General features: G+C 47.2%; 1 protein-coding gene across 8 annotated transcripts in view; it reads right to left on the bottom strand.

Annotated features, from left to right (window-relative positions):
- Positions 1 to 3,742: 3,742 nt before the first annotated feature.
- Positions 3,743 to 19,920, bottom strand: part of CFAP251 (cilia and flagella associated protein 251) — an 85,281-nt gene continuing 69,103 nt past the window's right edge. For all 8 annotated transcript variants that reach the window (XM_077955482.1, XM_077955485.1, XM_028830013.2 and 5 more), the window contains 3 exons: positions 7,685 to 7,913; positions 6,046 to 6,147; positions 3,743 to 4,010 (listed from right to left, as the gene is read on the bottom strand). In XM_077955482.1, coding sequence (XP_077811608.1) covers positions 3,898 to 4,010; positions 6,046 to 6,147; positions 7,685 to 7,913 — 444 coding nt within the window. In that variant the 3' untranslated portion in view covers positions 3,743 to 3,897. The remainder of the gene's footprint in view (positions 4,011 to 6,045; positions 6,148 to 7,684; positions 7,914 to 19,920) is intronic.

Here is a 19,920-nt window from a genome sequence, read left to right as displayed (position 1 = left end):
CCGGGTTTCACATTTTTAAATGGCTGAAAGAAAAACAAAAGACGAATAATATTCCGTGATATGTGGAAATTATCATGAAATCCAAATGTCAATGTCCATAGGGAAATCGGGGCTGGGAGGCAGCCACAGGCATTCTTTTCTGTGTTGACCCTGGGGGCTTTTGCACTACAGTGGCAGGATTAGGAAGTCACCACCAAGGCCCTTTGGCCCCAAGAGCCTCAATATTTACTCCCTGGCCTTTGACAGGGGAGGTTTGCCCACCCTGATGAGGGCCCTGTGAGGACCTGCCATTGGTCTTCATTCCAAAGCTAAGTCAGCTATGAAAAGAGCACGGAGCTGCTGGACACAGTGACTCATGCTGTAATCTCAACACTTTGGGAGGCCAAGGTGGGCGGATCACCTGAGGTCAGGAGTTTGAGACCAGCCTCGCCAACATGGTGAAACCCCATCTCTACTAAAAATACAAAAATTGAACAGGTGTGGTGGTGCAGGCCTGCAATCCCAGCCACTTGGGAGGGGCTGAGGCAGGAGAATCACTTGAACTTGGGAGGTGGATGTTGCAATGAGCCACGATCATGCCACTGCACTGCAGCCTGGGTGACAGAGCGACAAAAAAAAAAAAAAAAAAGAAGAAGAAAAGAAAAGAGTACGGAGGCTTCAAGTTCATTGATTCCATCATTCCACAAATACTTGTTGAGAGCTCATCATCAAAACTAGGAGAGACCCCTATTTGAGCAAACGCTAACTCTTGCTCAAACTCTGGGTTTGGGAGAGGTTAATTCGCACCAAATGTCTTCCTGATTCTCAGGCACAGTTTCTGCTGTGATAATAATAGCTGCTGTCATATTTGGAGCTCTACCCTGTGCCAATAATGCTTTACTTGCACCATCTCTTCTCATCCGCACTACCACCGCAGGAGTTGCTCCGGGAGGAAACTGAGGTCTAGGAGCTTAGCCACACCCAAGGCGCACAGGTGGCTAGAAAGTTGCAGAAGCTGAACAGGAGCGTGGCAAGTCCATGGGCTCCCAGCGCAGACACTGTGCGGGCGAGGCCCTCACCTGCAGGTGGGACCGGGGGTCTGGAGCAGAGAGCTGGCACTGGGGAGGCTCTTGGCGGTTCCAGATTCAGAACTCACAAACCGCGATGTGAGAGTCAGCCGGCCACGGGCCCCACGTGAAACGCACGGGAATCTTTCTGCAAAGGAGCATCACAGTGTTTTTGTGTTTAGCGTTTAGTCCCTAAGTGTGAAGCACGGGCGAGCTCCATGATGCTCTCTTCTTTGCTCTCCCTGTTGTCGCTGCCTTGCCACCCCTACTGCCGGGAGCCTGAGTTCTCTGCACTGCGCCCTCTTTCCTACTGATGGAACCGGGCCGCTGGGGCCTCCCTTTTCTCATCTGTGCGGCCACCAGGCTGGGCCTGCCCTGATGGGAGGTGAAGAGGCCCTCCTGGAGCTGAAAAGGGCACTTGACTGTGCCCTGCCTTTGTCAGGGAAGTCAGGAGACAACAAAATGCAAGCACCTTCGCCACAGTGGTGGAATCACGCCTGTAATCCCAGCACTTTGGGAGGCTGAGGCAGGTGGATCACCTGAGGTCAGGAGTTCGAGACCAGCTTGGCCAACATGGTGAAATCCCATCTCTACTAAAAATACAAAAATTAGCCGGGATGGTGGTGCATGCCTGTAATCCCAGCTGTATCCCGAGAGGCTGAGGCAGGAGAATCACTTGAATCCAGGAGATGGAGATTGCAGTGAGCCGAGATTGCACCACTGCACTCCAGCCTGGGCGACAGAGCGAGACTCGGTCTCAAAAAAAAAAAAAAAAAAGAAAAAGAAAAAAAATAGCCGGGTGTGGTGGCTGGTGGCACATGCCTGTAATCCCAACTACTCGGGAGGCTGAGGCACAAGAATCACTTGAGCCCAGGAGGCGGAGGTTGCAGTGAGCCAAGATCGCACCACTGCACTCCAGCCTGGGTGACAGAGTAAGACTCCATCTCAAAAACAAAAAACCAAAAAACCCACAAACACCTGCAGAAAGAGGTCCCCAGGTAAGAAGGGTCCCCCGGCCAGGCTGGGCTGGGTGTGGGGTGGGAATGCCATTCATGCCAATCTTGCTGTCCATGGTGATCTTGGTCTCCTCAGTGAACACAACCCTAACCACAATCCATAACCAGGACCTCCACCTCCCCGCTCTCTGACTCCAAAGGAGATGCTGAGGCTGGATGGACAGAGAAAGAGAGCATCTGGCTGCGCTAGGCAGTGTCCCAGCTTAATGAACCCGCCATAGTGGGTCCAACTAACCACAGGTCGGTTCTGCTCAAGACAATTCCAATACAAGCCATCAATCAGAACCAAATCAGAGGGCGCCAGACTCAATGAACGAAGCCCCTGGTTGGTGTGAGACAGTATCCAATTCTGAGTTATTTTTTGAAGAGAACAAGTCATTTCAGAGTTTCTTGTTCCCTCAAATGTCCCCAGGAACTTTTTAACTGGCTTGATACTAGATCTCCTAAGCCCTCAGCAGCTGCAAAATTGATTCATAAAGCTTGTTTTTCTTTTCATGTTTTTTAAAAAGAACAAAATGTAAATTAGGTTGCAAAGCCCTGGTGACATGATCTGACAAGCTGGCGCCAGCAGAACCTTGGCCCGTGCTGTCTGCCCCAAGGTCACAGTGACACAGCCTAGTTTGGGGTAGACAGTTCCCTTCCATGTTCCAAGGCGTTCCAAAGACCATGCCAGATTTCCAGCTGGACCCCATGTAGTGGAGGGGGCTTCGTGCATGAGTAAGGATGTGGTTGTTATTCTGTTTCTCTGCCACAGAATGTTCCTTCAGAGAAAGGCACTTTAAGTGGATCAGAAATGTTATCTCAGATGCTAGTTTCTCTGGGGAAGAAGCTGCTCTGGGGGGTGTGTTGGACGGAGTGTGTTGGAGAATGACATCTGGCACCTTTGCCTGAATGAGGCCTCAGAACGGATGACAAAACTCTAAAGTCGGACCAACTCTCATCTGTTCGCACTACAATGCTATGCGATTTTCAAGGCCAAAATACTGCTATAATACTTAGTAACGTCCCCTAAATGTCCCAGAACTGGGGAACCAGCCCCTATTTTTGCCTACTACATGTTTTGCGGCCCAGCGGAGTGTGAGGCAGCCAAGCCACCACGCTGGTGAGTGTGGGTGCGAGGGAGGCCCCGGCCTCTGCTGGGCGGGGCTGCTCTGTGGTTTCTGGCCCAGGTGCAGTGTGAACGGGCTCGGGGCGGTGGGGGGGGCCTCAGAGGGGCTGCTGCATTCTCCCGGCAGCTGGCAGCAGGGTTAAGCATGGTCAGTGATGCTCTTTGTAACGGCCACACACCACCACTTGGGTGTGCTGCTGATAAGAAGCCACAATCTGGGACTCTCAGAAGCCCGGTGCACCCGGCACCCCAACCCCAGCCCCACAACAGGCAGAGGTGATCCACACTGGGCCACACTGGGCGGAGGGTCCAGGCGGCCCTGCAGGGAAAGGGGATGAGGCCATGGACCATTATTTCCCTGGACCATACGTGTCTCGAGGAAGGCCTGCTGCTGGCTGAGGACCTCTCTGCTCCCCAAGACCACGCCCGCTCTGTATCTCGTGCAAACTCCATCCAGGCAGCATCGCCAGAGACCCAGAGATCCAGCCACCGTGTACATCCAGCTGCCAGGGTTTTTCTCGCCTCCGCCTACTTTTCTATTTCAGAAACAGTGGAATGTCCAACTTTGTGAATTCCATTGCTCACCAGAAATTTGCTTTAATGTCTAAATGTTCTAAAGATGAGAGGGGGGAGGGAAATGCATAAAAAGCAGTGCCTCATGGAAAACACACGCACGTGCATGCACACACACCCAAAGTCCTTTGTGATTTAAACATTCCTGGTAATTTCACTGACCATCCTGGCCAGAATCTTCTGAAATGGTTAAGCCAAGAATTTCAGTCGCGAATATTTCTGCAGTGATTTCGTCTGGAAGTTCTTCTTCAAGGCAAATTTCTGAGCCTAGCCAAAACAAGAACAGAACACCAAATGCCTTCACGATGATTATGTTTCTTTCTTTTTTGGGTGGGGGGAGGGTTTGAGACAGGGCCTTGCTGTGTTGCCCAGGCTGGAGAGCAGTGACATGATCATAGCTCACTGCAGCCTTGAACTCCTGGGGTCAAGCAATCCTCCCACCTCAGCCTCCCGAGTAGCTGGGACCACAGGCACACGCCACCATGCCCAGTTCCTTAAAAAAAATTTTTCCTAGAGATGGGGTCTCACTGTATTGCCCAGGCTGGTCTCAAACTGCTGGCTTCAAGTGATCCTCCCACCTCAGACTCCCAAAGCGCTGGGATTACAGCAACTGCACCCCGCCTCAATGATTATGTTTCTAACTCAGAAGGATTTTCCAAAAACACAAGGAAATGCTACTAAACAAAAACAAGATGGGCTTTGTGCTGTGATTTGGCTTTGATTCCTTGAAAAACTCTGGGTGGAAATTGCTTAAAAATCTCTCCTTTACAGAACAGAACACTGTTAACCAAATCTCTACAAACCTTACTGGAAAGCCTTAACCACATGGTATGATTGATTAAACACAGCAGAAATATGTAACAATCGGGAAAGGTACATTGAGATCCGAAGTACATAAAGGAATGGGGTAGGGAGAACTTGCAGGTTGGGAATAACCTATTAGCTACTAGATTCTGGAATGAGTTCAGGGACTTTAATTTGACGTGGGGAATGGACAATAAAAGGAGAGGGAAAAGGGGAATGGGTGAGGGGTCTTTGTACCCTCCTCAGTCTTGGTAATGGTGGTGGGATCTGACCACCCCCGGGCTTGTCAGCAGAGTTGCTCCTGCACCAGCGAGCCTAGAAGAGCCGTTTAGATTGGTTCCTCCTGAGCTGAAGGTCACAGCCCTAACTTCAGGTCCAGTGCACGAAAAGAAGGTGAAAAATACTTAGGCTATAGCAGGAAGGGACATGATGATGATCTTTAAAAACTTGAAAGTTTTGGCAGCTTGCAGCTAGGCTTGTGCTGCCCAAGTTGATGCTCTCTCCTTCTCCAAATCTTTCTCTCTCTCTCTCTCTCTCTCTCTCTCTTTTTTAATTGAGACAAGCTGTCACTCTGTTGCCCAGGCTGGAGTACAGTGGCACGATCCTAACTCACCACAGCCGTGAACACCTGGGCCCGTCATCCTCCCACTTAAGCCTCCTGAGTAGCTGGGACAAAAAGCACGCACCACTATGGCCAGCTAATTGTTTTGTTTTGCTTTAATTAATTAATTAATTAATTTAGAGACAGAGTTTTGCTCCTGTCACCCAGGCTAGAGTGCAGTGGTGTGGTCTCGGCTCACTGCAACCTCTACCTCCTGGATTCAAGTGATTCTCCTGCCTCAGCCTCCCAAGTAGCTGGGATTACAGGTGTGTGCCACCACACCTGGCTAATTTTTGTATTTTTAGAAGAGACGGGGTTTCACCATGTTCGTCAGGCTGGTCTCAAACTCCTGACCTCAAGTGATCCACCCTCCTCAGCCTCCCAAAGTGTTGGGATTACAGGTGTGAGCCACTACACCCAGCCTGTTTTATTTTTTATAGACATGGGATCTCGCTATGTTGCCCAGGCCGGTCTCAAATTCTGGACCTCAAACGATTCTCCTGCCTTGGCCTCCCAAAGTACTGGGATAACAGGCATGAGCCATGGTGCCTGGCCCCCAAGTCTCTCTTGACATACCTCTTCTTCTGAAACAGCTGTCAAACTGGATCCTCTACTGGTGGCCAATATTCACCCACCCAAGCTGGCAAGATGACAGGTCAGTGGAACAAAGGGAAAATAAGCCCAGAAGAAACAAAAGGACGGACAGAGTGTGGGAACAAAAGCCATCACTCACTGTTCTTTTCATAACTTATTCATGTGGGATTCCCAACAGACTTACTTTGTTATGTGCAGTCTTAGGGAGAGTGGCTTGCACCAATCAGGAGAAATAAATGTACTTAAGTCTACAACAAATTAGTGAAACACAGCTACATGCCCAGACAAAGCCAGCCAGGGTACCTTTGACAGAGGAGGTTGCAGGCTCGGATTTCCATCCCTCGGGATTCAGGCCAAACAGTGAAGCAAAGCAATCCAACATCTCCTCCTCTGTCATGTGTTCACCTGTATATCAAAGAGTAAGAAGGTGGTTGTTTAGCTCTTGAGGCTAAGCATACTGTCAGGGCTTAGGGTGATTATTTAGAGGTCTTAAAGAGAATTATCTCACTATTTTTTTTTCTTTTACTCAATTAAAAAAAAAAGTTTAGGCTGGGTGTGGTGGCTGATGCCTGTAATCCCAGCACTTGCAGAGGCCAAGGTGGGCGTATCACTTGAGGTCAGGAGTTTGAGACCAACCTGGCCAACATGGTGAAACCCCATCTCTACTAAAGATACAAAAATTAGCCGGGTGTGGTAGCGCATGCCTGTAATCCCAGCTACTTGGGAGGTTGATACAGGAGAATTGCTTGAACCCTGGAGGCAGAGGTCACAGTGAGCTGAGATCACACCACTGCAGTTCAGCCTGGGCGACAAAGCGAGACTCCGTCTCAAAAAAAAAAACAAAAAAAAAAACCAACAAAAACAACAAGAACTTTTCTGGTGGAGATGAAGTCTTGCTACATTGGGCCAGGCTGGTCTCGAAGTCCTGGGCTCAAGTGATCTTCCTGCCTCAGCCTCCGAAACTGCTGGGATTACAGGTGTGAGCCACTGCGCCCAGCCCCTTTTCTTTAGACACAGAAATGATCTAGAGTCCCATGATACTGTCACACATGTTTCCTAATGGTGTTAAACAGGGTCCTCCAGGCAGGGAACATACGTGGGGCGGGCGTAGAGAAACAGGGCAGCATGCTGCGGGGACCAGGCTCTGCTTCATTTCAAATTCCCTCTTTTCAGAACCACCCACTTGGACTAAGATGAAACTGTCATCCTGAGAGTTTACTTGACATCCTCATGTACAATAATGATAAACATAGTAAGTAAAAATTAAAAAGTTTACTTTGGTGTGGTTGTGTTTCACAAATGCAATCCAAATTATTTTTTTTCTTTTTTTTTTTTTTTGACAGTCTCCCTCTGTCACCCAGGCTGAACTGCAGTAGCACAATCTTGGCTCACTGCAACCTCCACCTCCCAGGTTCAAGCAATTCTCCTGCCTCAGCCTCCCAAATAGCTGGGATTACAGGCACATGCCACCATACCCGGCTAATTTTTGTATTTTTAGTAGAGACGGGGTTTCACCACATTGGCCAGACTGGTCTTGAACTTCTGACCTCAAGCGATCCACCCTCCTCGGCCTCCCGAAGTGCTGGGATTATAGGCATTAGCCACTGCACCCGGCCCCAACACAAATCTTATGACAGCCCAGGGAGATGGATCAGCTGGCGTTTTTATTCCAATTTTACAAGTGAGGATGACAAGTTTTGCTGAGGCTCAGGTAGCTGCATCACAAATCACATTCTTCTGCTTTCTAGCTCCAGGTCCCTCCCATTACCTCGTACTTGCCAGGGATGCAGGTGGGTCAGCCAGACCCCTCATGGCTCCAATCCGGTCAAATCACCTCTTTCATGAAAGTTGGAGCTCTCACAAGGGCTGGCTCCCCAAACACAGTTCTCCACACTGGGAATGGCCCCAGCATGTTACCAGACATCCTGATGTATGTGCTTACCTTTAGTAACGAGCAGTCTCAGGAAGTCCTCTCTTCGAATGGCCTTTTTCCCTTTGGAGTTGGTATAACCGAGCACCTCAAAACTTTTGTGGATGCCACTCATGGTGTTACCAAAAGGTGGCTTGTGGTTAAGGTACACTTTGAGGAAATCTGGCAAGTTGATCTTGTCAATTAGCTTTCCAGTGTCCACATATTCACCAAATTTGATTTCGTTAAATATATCATCAATCTAGGGGAAAGACGGTTAAAAAAAAAAAAAAAAAAAACCATGATAAATAGAAAAGGCACTGGGATAGATTTCTAAAAATTGGAAAGTAGGGCTGGTGCAGTGGCTCATGCCTATAATCCTAGCACTTTGGGAGGCCGTGGCTGAAGGATCACTTGAGGCCAGGAGTTTGAGACCAGCCTGGCCAACATGGTGAAACCCCATCTCTACTAAAAATACAAAAATTAGCTGGGTGTGGTGGATCACTTGTGGTCAGGAGTTCGAGACCAGCCTGGCCAACATGGTGAAACCCCATCTCTACTAAAAATACAAAAATTAGCCTGGCACGGTACGAGAATCACTTGAACCCTGGAGATTGAGGTTACAGTGAGCCAAGAACATGCCACTGCACTCCAGCCAGGGCAACAGAGTGAGACTCTGTCTCGGAGGGGGAAAAAAAAAGAAGAATACTAATTTTCCATAAACTGCACAAAAATAGAGGAAAAAGGAATACTTTCTAATTCATTCCACAAGGCCAGTATCATCCTGAGACCAAAATCAGACAAATATATCACAAGAAAAGGACACTACAGACCGAGATCTCTTATTATTTTAGATGTAAAAATCCTCCAGAAAATACAAGAAATTGAATCCAAGAGCATACAAAAGGATTGTGCACCATGATCAAGTGGGATTTATCCCAAGAATGCAAGGTTGGTTTAACATGTGAATCTCAATTAATATAATACAATATTATTAACAGAATAAAGGACAGAAACCACATGATCATCTAAACAGACACAGAACTAAAGCATTTAACAAAATCTAACAACTTTACATGATAAAAACACTCAACAAACTGGGAATAGAAGGAACCTTCTTCGACCCAATAACGGCATGTGTGAAAAACCCACAGCTAACATCATACTTAATGATGAAGGACTAAATGCTTTCTCCTTCTAAGATCAGAAAAAAAGACAAGAATGTCTACTCTTACCACTTCCCCCCCCTCTTTTTTTTTTTGATACAGGGTCTCACTCTATCACCCAGGCTGGAGTGCAGTGAAGCAATCTCAGCTCACTGTAGCCTTGACCTCTCAGGCTCAGGCGATCCTCTCACCTCAGCCTCCAGAGTACCTGGGACTACAGGCATGCTTGACCATGCCTGGCTAATTTTTGTTTTTTTTTTGTTTTTTTAGAGATGGGGTTTCACCATGTTGCCCAGACTGGTCTCAAACTCCTGGGCTCAAGCAATCTGCCCATCTTGGTCTCTCAACGTGCTGGTATTACAGGCATAAGCCACCCGGCACCATTTCCATTCCACACTGTACTGGAGGTTCTAGCCAGGGAAACTAGGCAGGAAAAGAAGATAAAAGGCACCCAGAATTGAATGGGAGAAGCAAAACTATCTCTATTTGCAGATAACACAATCTTATAAAAAAAAAAAAACACTAAAGAAAACATAAGTAAATGGAAAGACGTTCCATATTCAGGGGTTGGAAGACTTAAATTTTTTTTCTTTAAGAGACAGAATCTTGCTCTGTCACCCAGGCTGCAGCACAGCTGCCTCCCAAAGTGTAGGGATGCAGGAGGGAGCCATCATACCTTTTTTTTTTTTTTTTTTTGAGAGATGGTGGCCAGGAGCAATGGCTCACACCTTGACATCTCAGCACTTTGGGAGGCTGAGGCAGGATAATTGCTTGAACCTAGGAACTAGAGACCAGCCTGGGCAACCTGGTGAAACTCTGTCTCTACAAAAAATACGAAAATGAGCCGGGTGTTGTGGCGTGCACCTTTGCATTCACGCATGTGCTGTAGCCTCGTGCCATCTCACTACCTCCTCACCCCATGTACCCGCTACTGATTTTTCCATTTGCACCACCTCACTGCTCTATGTGGTTCATCACATGCGCATGGATCCCTAACACACATGCTTCCTTTTACTTTAAAGATGCCTTTAAAAGGAGATCATCTTAAACCCAGTCACTTGTTGCTCTCAAGTTGTCACCCGCAGGTTACAGATACTGGCTCAGGGCATTTCATTCCCTTTCAGACTTTAGTTGCTTCGATTTGTGCATCTGGATGAAGCAAAAAGAAAATGTGACAACTTGTCACTGCAAGAACTTAAAAACACTCTCCAGGGGGCTGCACCAGGCCACCTCACCTTAGAGCGTGCACAGCCTCTCATCAGAGATAAGAGCTATGACTCCAGGCTCCTAAACACCTTTTTGATAAGGGCTTTCCTTTTGGCCACCAGCAGATGATTGGGTGATTGTGTTATTACCGCCAACTCCTAGAGAACCCAGGCCCATGAGATCTTTCAGATGTTCATTCTTTGCGGCTTTAAAAAATAATAATTTAAAAAAATTTCCCCTTGTTATTTGGAAAGTCATTCTTTGTGTATTTTCTAATTTTTCTCGAATGAGAAAAGGGTGCTGACATGCCTAGGTTTAAGTGGAAACGCGGGGCCAGTTAACACAGGACTCCTCACAGGACACCTTATGTCACTGGCAAAACATGAGGAAGAGAGAAATGTAATAATTAAAGAAACAAACAAAACTGTTCCTCACTGCCATCAGCCTCTCCCTGTGCAGTATTTTTGTACCGTGAATGTAGCAGTCAGCTGAAATGCAAAAACCCCAATTATACCAGTGAAAGGGTTAGGAATTAGTAACTTATTTTAGCATTTACATTTTAAACTAAGACATTTCTCAATAAACTGTGGGGTTTGGAATTTTACAAAGAAAGAATAAGAGCAATAGAGAAGTGGGAAATAATTTGCTTCCTCTCCCTACTGCTCCTGCCAAAGAGCAGGTATTCTACTTTGGTCTGTAGGAATGAACCAGGAAGTTAATCTATATTTGTACACATTACTTATCAATCGGTAACCAGTTTCTCCCTGTCCCACTTAAAAATGTGGAACAAAAATTCAGAGGACACCAGTTTGCAGCACTGCCAAGCTACCAACCTGTCTCAAGTACCCTTCACCCTCACATCTTGGTCTGGCCTCAAGTATCAAGGAAAAAATAAAAATCTCTTGTAATCCAACCATCCAATCACAATTTCTGTGAAAGATTTGGGGCACTTCCTTCCTATTTTTTCTATGCATATAAAATACACGCACATATTTTTAACAAAACTGGTATCATATGTATAATTTTACATCCTGCTTTTTTCTTTTAACCCTGTATCTAAGTAATCACCTAGTATTTTCAGAGATGCCACATATTCTCAATGCAACATTCCAGGTCAGTTGTGATGGCTCATGCCTGTAATCCGAGCACTTTGGGAGGTCAGGGTGGGAGGATGGCTTGAGCTCAGGAGTTTGAGACCAGCCTGGGCAGCATGATGAGACCTCATCTCTACTAAAATCTAAAAAATTAAACAGGTGCGGTGGCAGTCCTAGCTACTGCGGGCTCATGCAGGAGGATGGCTTGAGCCAGAAAGCCAAGGCTGCAGTGAGCCATGATTGTGCCACTGCACTCCAGCCTGGGCCACAGAGGGAGACCCTGTCTCAAAAAAAAGGCACCATTCCAGGAATGGCCTTTTGAGATAACATTATTGGTTACAGATACAAATTAACTATATTTGATATATAATTGATATTATAAAAGTAGCTGTAAATGGTAATACTGTTTCGTATACAGCATTTTACTGAGTTTATACTATGTACAATTGCCTGTTAAATCATGTATAATTTTATGTAGGAAGAAAACACTATCCAGTAGCAATTATTTGCATATTGTAGTATATAACTTTGACAGTACTACTATATGCTAATACCATTATTTACCATGAGGCAGTCGAGGCAGGGGGCTAAAAGAGCAATCTTTGATGATAGACCTAGGTTCAAACTCTGGCTCTGCCATTTTCTGTCTATATGACCTTGAGTGAGTTACTCACATTCCTTCTCAGTTTCCTCATCTTGAGAAAACAGAGAATACAGTAATACGTATGCACTGGGCTTTTTTGAAGCTTATTGAGACTATGTATGTAAAGTGCTTAACATAATGCCTAACACATAGCAAGCATTCAACAGACAGTAATTATTCTTGTGATTATTATACTTTTCTATGCACTTGCTAATTAGAATATATGTAATCATAACATAAGACAAATTATAATTTGGCTGGGTGGGGTGGCTCACACCTGTAATCCCAGCACTTTAGGAGGCTGGGGTGGGTAGATCGCTTTAGGAGTTTCAGACAGCCTGGGCAACATGGTGAAACCCTGTCTCTACAAAAAAGACAACAAATTAGCTTGGCATGGTGGCACATGTGCTTGTAGTCCCAGCTACTTGGGAGGCTGAAATGGGAGGATCACTTGAGCCTGAGAGGTGGAGGCTGCAGTGAGCCATGATTGTGCCACTGCACTCCAGCCTGGGCAACAGGAGTGAGGAGCAAGACCCTGTCTCAAAAAGAAAAAAATAATAATAATAAAATAAATAATATATATAAATTACTGATGTAATATATGAATTAACTCAGTTCAGAAACAGGAGACTAAGATGACAAAAGGAATTCGTAAGTAAGTTACTCATACCCAGAGAGTTCCAAAGAGCTCCGCAAACATTCACAGCACAAGCCACTCAGCATGTGATTCACCTCTTACTCTCTCTTCCCGTGTGACGGATCAAGAATCACTACTCAACAAGCACAGAGCTGGCCGCTTCGGCATCACTGACATTTCCTTCCTGAGCCGACTTCGCTAGTGTTCGTTGAAAAGGCAGGTTCTGCTACGTGTCTGAACGAAGTTCATGCTTGGGAGAGGAACCTCGGAGCCGGAAATAGAACGCGGAGCTCGTTCTGAACACCCCCGTGTGAAGATGACTCGAGAGAAGCAGGAGTCCTGGCTGAGCGGCCCAGACACTCTGGTGGTTGTCAGTCAGCCTGGCCTTTGATAGGCATTCTCACGCCTGCTAAGGCGCGGCTTCATGCCATTCACCTGGAGCGCTTCAACAGTTCTGAGGCCCAGATCCTATTCCCTGAGAACCTGATTTTTTTTTTTTTTTAGATGGGAGTCTCACTGTCGCCCAGGCTAGAGTGCAGTGGCGAGATCTCGGATCACTGCAACCTCCACCCCCTAAGTCCAACTAATTCTCCTGCCTCAGCCTCCCAAGTAACTGGGACTACAGGCACGCGCCACCACACCTGGCTAATTTTTGTATTTTTAGTAGCAACAGGATTGCTACTGTTGGCCAGGCTGGTCTCAAACTCCTAACTTCAAGTGATCTGCCTGCCTCGGCCTCCCAAAGTACTGGGATTATAGGAATGAGCCACCACAACTAGCTGAGAGCCTGATTTAATTGGTCTGGGGACCAAATTTTTGGAAGTTCCTCATTTGAATGATTTGAATGTGTAGCCAAGCTTGAGAAAAATGGCTGGAAGGCAAAGGCTGGCAAACATCATCAGGCATCACAATGATCAGGAGGTCTTGTTCCAACAGACTGCTGGTCCCACCTGTGGGGTTTCTGAGTCTGGGGTAGGGTCTGACCGTTTGCATTTCTTGTAAGTCTCTAGGTCACGTGACGTCAATCCTGTTGGTCTGGGGGCCTCACTTTGAGTACTGCTGCTCTTAGACCACAGGGGTTCATGAGGTGATACTGGTGCCAAAATGAATCAGCCCCAGGCTTGGGACTTTCAGTAGAGAGTAATAATGGGTGGCAGCTGCGGTGCACGCTCTAATTCTTTGGGCTCACATCTGTTTTCCCCATTAAGCTGTAGCCAGAGCTTTCATCTCTATTTCCCCGGCAGCTTAGTTCAGAGCCTGGCACATTATGGAGGCTCAGAGAAATGTTTACTGAATGGATAGATAGATGGATGAATGAATGAATGATGAAGTAAATAACGTGGACACAAGTGAGGCCACAAAAAGAATTCTCTTGAAACTCACAAGAGGCTTAGAATAATCATTTAGTGCCCTAGTTAATTTCACTCCATTTACTAGTAGTTACTGAGCATTTGGTTTAGTGCAAAGCCAGTGAAATGCAAGTCACTCAATTATTACTAGAACAGTTCTGCATTCTGGTTTTTGATCTCAGTTGTTGGGGTCAGCAAATATTTATTCAGCGTCTATTGAGGTCTGGGCCATGAGAAGAGACGCTCAAGAGACAATATACACAAGGAAAGCGAACTAACAAACAGGCTCCATTGCCGAGGTCCTCAGCCCTGGCTGCCTGGGGCTTTAAAAACTGTCCATGCTTAGGCTCCACTCCTAGGTTCTGTTGCACAAGACTGGGCTCCAGTTGTAAAAATCAGGTGTAAAAATACTGATGTATTTTTTTAAGTGCCCTCAAGTGATTTTAAAAGATTGGCTACGGTGGCTGTAAAAGATTCTGTGCCAAGATGCAGGAGAACATCATCAAAGGCTGCAGGAGCTCTCAGCCAGGTGGGCCTGGGAAGGCTTCCTGGAAGAGGTGAGCCTACTGCAGAGCCACGAAGGGTTTGGCCAGGAGGAGGTCAGAGGAAGGCACTCTGTGCTGGGAAACAAGCGTGAGGAGGAGGGTGCAGAGGAGGTGCCCACCCCGAGCCCATGCATCCAATTCTAGACCACACTCTGGGTACCTGTACCCGAGGCTTCTCTCCCCCACATAACCTAAGCCCACTTCTGGGGCCCATGGGGATCTCACCCTCCTGAGGGCAACCTGTGCCCCTGGTATTGCTCACCCATAGGTCTGAAGGGTGACCCGGGGCTGCTGTTTGGAGGGTATAGAGAAAGGTCCACCTCCTGAATGCCATGCACACAGTGGCCAGCGATGGAGCCAGGGCTGGGGGGACACGTGGGGCAGGCCCAGCCTGGCCCTGCATGCTGCCCATTCGGGTATGAACTTTGAATCAGCTCATGTTGAAGGTTGAACTGTCAAGGGGGGACATTTATTTAGCAGCTTGTTGCTTGATTGGTAACTTTTAAACATTTAGACATACAGCATCTGGGCCTCTGTTGCCCCGACTGCTCCAGGCCCCAAGACATGAGGGTGGCCTCTTGGTGGTGGGCTGGAGTCCCCTCACCCGAGAGCATCTTATTTCTGCCTCTGTCATTGATGACGCATGTCTTTGGGTCTGTGATCCCTAATGTCAGCCTCAGGAAGCCATTGATGTCCTTAGAATTATGTTCTATAATTAAGTTTTATAACCTCCCTATTAAGCGGAGAGGAATACGATACATTTGAACTGGGGCCATTCCTTGTTTTTATATGCAGGCTCCTGGTGGGGGCAGGTTTGTTTCTTTAATGGTTTCATGGACCAGTATAGGGCTGGGAGCACTCACCCTCTTCCCCACACCCTCCTCCCAACACACAATACCCTCTAGAAGATCCTCAACTGATGGGGCACAGTGTCTTGTCCCCGCTCATCATCCTTACTCACACCCTGTCCTGGTCACCCCCTGCATCTCCCCGCTAACCCGGGGCAGGGAGTAGTGGGCTGAGGAGGGGGCATCAGGGCTGGGCAGCGTCACTGCATGGCCACATCTGGAGACCCCTGTGAGCCCCCTCTGCGATTCATGCAACACTGTGACCCCAACTGCTCCATACCTCCCTCCAGGAACTAGATCTGGATGGCAACTGCCTCTTTTTCCAGGAGTGGGGCACGCACGCAGTTCTGCCCTCTGGATGCAGTCTCAGGTCACAGCAGTCAAGGCCTGGCCTGGTGCTCTTGCCCACTGTCTTCTACTCCATGTGAACAACACCCATCCACAGGGCCCTTAGAGCGACTGTCACCCTGCCCCGCATCAGAGCCCAGGCCTCAAACACCCCCAGGGACTCTTCCCTTCCCAGTTAATGTTTTTAAAGGTCTGAAAGAGACAGTCCTAGCTGAATGACAAGTCTTGCACCTTGTACCAAACCCACAATCAAGGATTTGCTAGTTCTGTGTCCACAGCTTTCCAAAATCCTGATCCTGCCTCATGCACCCTAAAGCCCCAGATGGATCCTAGCTCAAGTGAAGAAGTGATGTGGGCCAGGCACTGTGGCTCACACCTGGGATCCCAGCACTTTGGGAGGCCAAGGCAGGTGGATCATTTGAAGTCAGGAGTTCAAGACCATCTTGGCCAACATGGTGAAACCCCATCTCCACTAAAAATACAAAAATTAGCCAGGCATGGGGGCGGGCACCTATAGTCCCAGGTACTCGGGAGGCTGAGACAGGAGAATTGCTTGAATCCAGGAGGTGAAGGTTGCAGTGAGCCGAGATCGTGCCATTGCCCAGCAGCCTGGGCAACACAGAAATACTCTGTCTCAAAAAAAAAAAAAAAAATTGTAGAGACAGGGTCTCACTATGTTGCTCAGGCTCGTCTTAAACTCCCAAGGACAAGCAATCCTCCCACTTTGGCCCCCCAAAGTGCTGGGAATACAGGTGAAGAGCCACAGCACCAGGCCAATCTCACTTCTTAATGGCTACTTAGTGTAAGGTATGCCTTATTTTATCAGTCTCATCTTCTATCAATGGATATCAGTGTTGTTTTGGTTTTCAACACAATAGACTATGTGGCAACAATTGTCCCTTCAGGTCAGGTACGGGTGTGGAGGGCCTGTGGTCCCAGCAACTAGGAAGGCTAATGCAGGAGGCTTGCCTAAGCCCAGGAGTTTGAGACCAGCCTGGGCAACGTAGTGAGACCCCATCTCAATATTTATATATATTATATATTTAAAATTATCCCTTCCATACATACATCATTATAAACTTGGGTGAGTTTTTCTGTAGGATACACTCCCTTTTTTTTTTTGAGACGGAGTCTTGCTCTGTCACCCAGACTGGAGAGTATGGTGGCACCATTTCAGCTCACTGCAACTTCCGCCTCCTGGGTTCAAACAATTCTCCTGCCTCAGCCTCTGGAGTTGCTGGGATTACAGGCTCGCGCCACCACGCCCAGCTAATTTTTGTATTTTTAGTAGAGATGGGGTTTGGCCATGTTGGCCAGGCTGGTCTCAAACTCCTGACCTCAGGTGATCCTCCCACCTCGGTCTCCCAAAGTGCTGGGATTACAGGCTTGAGTCTCCACACCCAGCCAGAATACACTCTTAAAAGTACATTTGTTGAGCCAAAAGATACATACATTTTTAAAGTTAAGCAAAAAATAAATAGCAAATAAAATAAAAAGTTAAGTGACTGTTTAATTCCTTTCTAAATGCTCCTAAGCTATGCCAAAGCTCCTTAATATATCAAACACATTAGGGTTACTGAGAATTACACTGAGATCAAATAATAATGTCAAGGGTTCTGTCGTCCTCACCGACTCTGCTGTCGAATACGACCAATGAGCATTATTGATTCTTTCACTCATTCCATCAACATTTGCCAAGCATCTACCATGCAGGCACTTGCTGGGCACATACGTCTCTAGAGGATTAGCCTTAAGTTTACAGAACTAGGTGTTTGCACCAATGTTTATTCCGTGCCCAAACCTGTCAAGATTATACAACACTCTGCAAGCTAAAGAGAAGTGAAGTTGCAAGTAAGCAGGAAATGAATGATATGCTGGGCCCTATTCCAACGTGACAGTCCAACATCCTGGAAGAAAAGACACATGTATAAAGATAGAGGGTGGAACTGCCTTGCACGTGAACTCATCTGTAAAAACGATGACACCTAAGCTATGGTTCCTTTGATAACATTATACATGCTGCAGATCTTTCATTTAAAAATGATTTCTAGGCTGGGCACGGCGGCTCACACCTTGTAATCCCAGCACTTTGGGAGGCTGAGGCAGGCAGATCAAGAGGTCAGGAGATCGAGACCATCCTGGCTAACACGGTGAAACCCCGTTTCTACTGAAAAATACAAAAAATTAGATGGGCATGTGGCATGCACTTGTAGTCTCAGCTACTCGAGAGGCTGAGGCAGGAGAATCGCTTGAACCCGGGAGGCAGAGGTTGCAGTGAGTGCAGTGAGCTGAGATTGAGCCACTGCACTTCAACCTGGGTGACAGACTTGGTCTCAAAAACAAAAATAACTAAATAAAATAAAATAAATAAATACATAATGATTTCTAGGAGTAGCCCACCCTGACCACTTCGGCTGTGTTTTGCTCCCGAGCACAGCTTTCTGTGAAAGAAGGGAATGGCCAGGAATTATTTGGGGAGGGTTGTATTCTTGTATCATTTGGCTTCAGTGTACCACACTGACTAGCTTCAAATCCCCAAGACAGTTGTAATGACGTAAGCAAAATATCAACAATGATATTTTGATACTTTGGGGTGCTGGTTTAAACCCTGCATCTGGGTCTTTTCTGTAACCAAGTATGAACACACTCCAATAGCGAGGCGTAAACTCCATGCAACTTTCTGAAGGAGGGGGAGCAGCTACATCTCAATAGGAAATGTTTCATTAACCACCGTAAAGCCTGGGTTAGTTTCAAAGCCCTGAAAATATTTCTTTTAATCACTATAAATCTGACTTGAAAACAAAAGATCAGCAACTTCTCCCGGTGCACCTTCAGATATAAACTAACTCATCAGCCAATCAAGTCTGCACACTGATGTGGGGCACATCTGGGGCCTTCAGAAAACATCTCCAAAGAGGAAACTTTTTTTTTTTTTTAAAGTAGACTAAAAACCCTGGAGTCCAAGGGTGAGTGGGGCCCTCACTGAGTGCGGCACCGAAACTCTCCTTTTGGGAAGTGGTGGCATCAGGCAGGAGAACATATACAACATCCAATGCAAACCTTACAACCGCCATTTTTATTTCTGTCTTTAAGTGATTGTCAATGTTTGTTACTTTATAACATTTGTTACCAACTAACATTTTTTCCGGATACCTTTTCTTCATCAGCAAGATTTTGATAAGTTGTTTAAGCTTTATTATTTTTTGCCAATGATAGAATAAATGAGTACATCTTTAATAATTAGACTTCCTTACCTTTTTTCATTTGTTTTTTTTTTTTGAGACGGAGTCTCGCTCTGTCACCCAGGCTGGAGTGCAGTGGCTGGATCTCAGCTCACTGCAAGCTCCGCCTCCCGGGTTTATGCCATTCACCTGCCTCAGCCTCCCAAGTAGCTGGGGCTACAGGCGTCCACCACCTCTCGCCCGGCTAGTTTTTTGTATTTTTTAGTAGAGACGGGGTTTCACCGTGTTAGCCAGGATGGTCTCGATCTCCTGACCTCGTGATCTGCCTGTCTCGGCCTCCCAAAGTGCTGGGATTACAGGCTTGAGCCACCGCGCCCGGCCTTTTTTTTTTTTGGAGAGCTATGGTGCCCAGGCTGGAGGACAGTCACTATTCACAGGCATGATCATAGCATGCTGCAGCCTCCAGCTCCTGGGATCAAGCAATCCTCCTGCCTCAGCCTCCACGGTAGCTGCGACTCCAGTTGCCCACCACCATCCCCGACTAATTTTCTTTTTTTTCTTTTTGAGACAGGGCCTCACTCTGCTGTCCTGTCTGGAGTGCATGGCACAATCACGGCTCACTACAGCCTTGACCTCCTGTGCTCAAGCGATCCTTCGATCCTTCCCACCTCAGTCCTCTAAGTAGCTGGGACTACAGGTGCACGCCACCACACCCAGCTAATTGTTTATTAGCAGAGACGGGTCTCCTTATGTTGCCCAGGCTGGTCTTGAACTCCTAGGCTCAAGCGATCCTTCTGCCTTGGCCTCCCAAAATGCTGGGATTGTGAGCCACCATGCCTGGCCCACTTTTTTTAGGTTTTTAAGAGACAGAGGTCTCGCTATGTTGCCTAGGTTGGTCTGGAACTCTTGGCCTCAAGTGATCCTCCTGCCTCAGCCTCTCAAGCAGCTGGGACTCCAGGCATATGCAGGACTTCCTGATTTCTACAGGAAGCAGAGACAAGTGGGTTGCTCTCTGCCTACCCCCTTTCTCAAGCACTTTGTGCGACAGGTGGGCACTGGTCGCCAGGGCTAAACACCTCACCAACAAAGCAGGACAGCCCAAGGATTAAAATCAAGAATCCTGGCGGGGCACAGTGGCTCACACCTATAATCCCAGCACTTTGGGAGGCCAGGGCGGGTGGATCACCTGAAGTCGAGAGTTCGAGACCAGCCTGACCAACATGGAGAAACCCCATCTCTACTGAAAATGCA

The sequence above is a fragment of the Macaca mulatta genome, chromosome 11 (assembly GCF_049350105.2).
Source record: "Macaca mulatta isolate MMU2019108-1 chromosome 11, T2T-MMU8v2.0, whole genome shotgun sequence".
Classification (NCBI taxonomy): domain Eukaryota; kingdom Metazoa; phylum Chordata; class Mammalia; order Primates; family Cercopithecidae; genus Macaca; species Macaca mulatta.
This window is presented reverse-complemented; position numbering and strand designations above follow the sequence as displayed.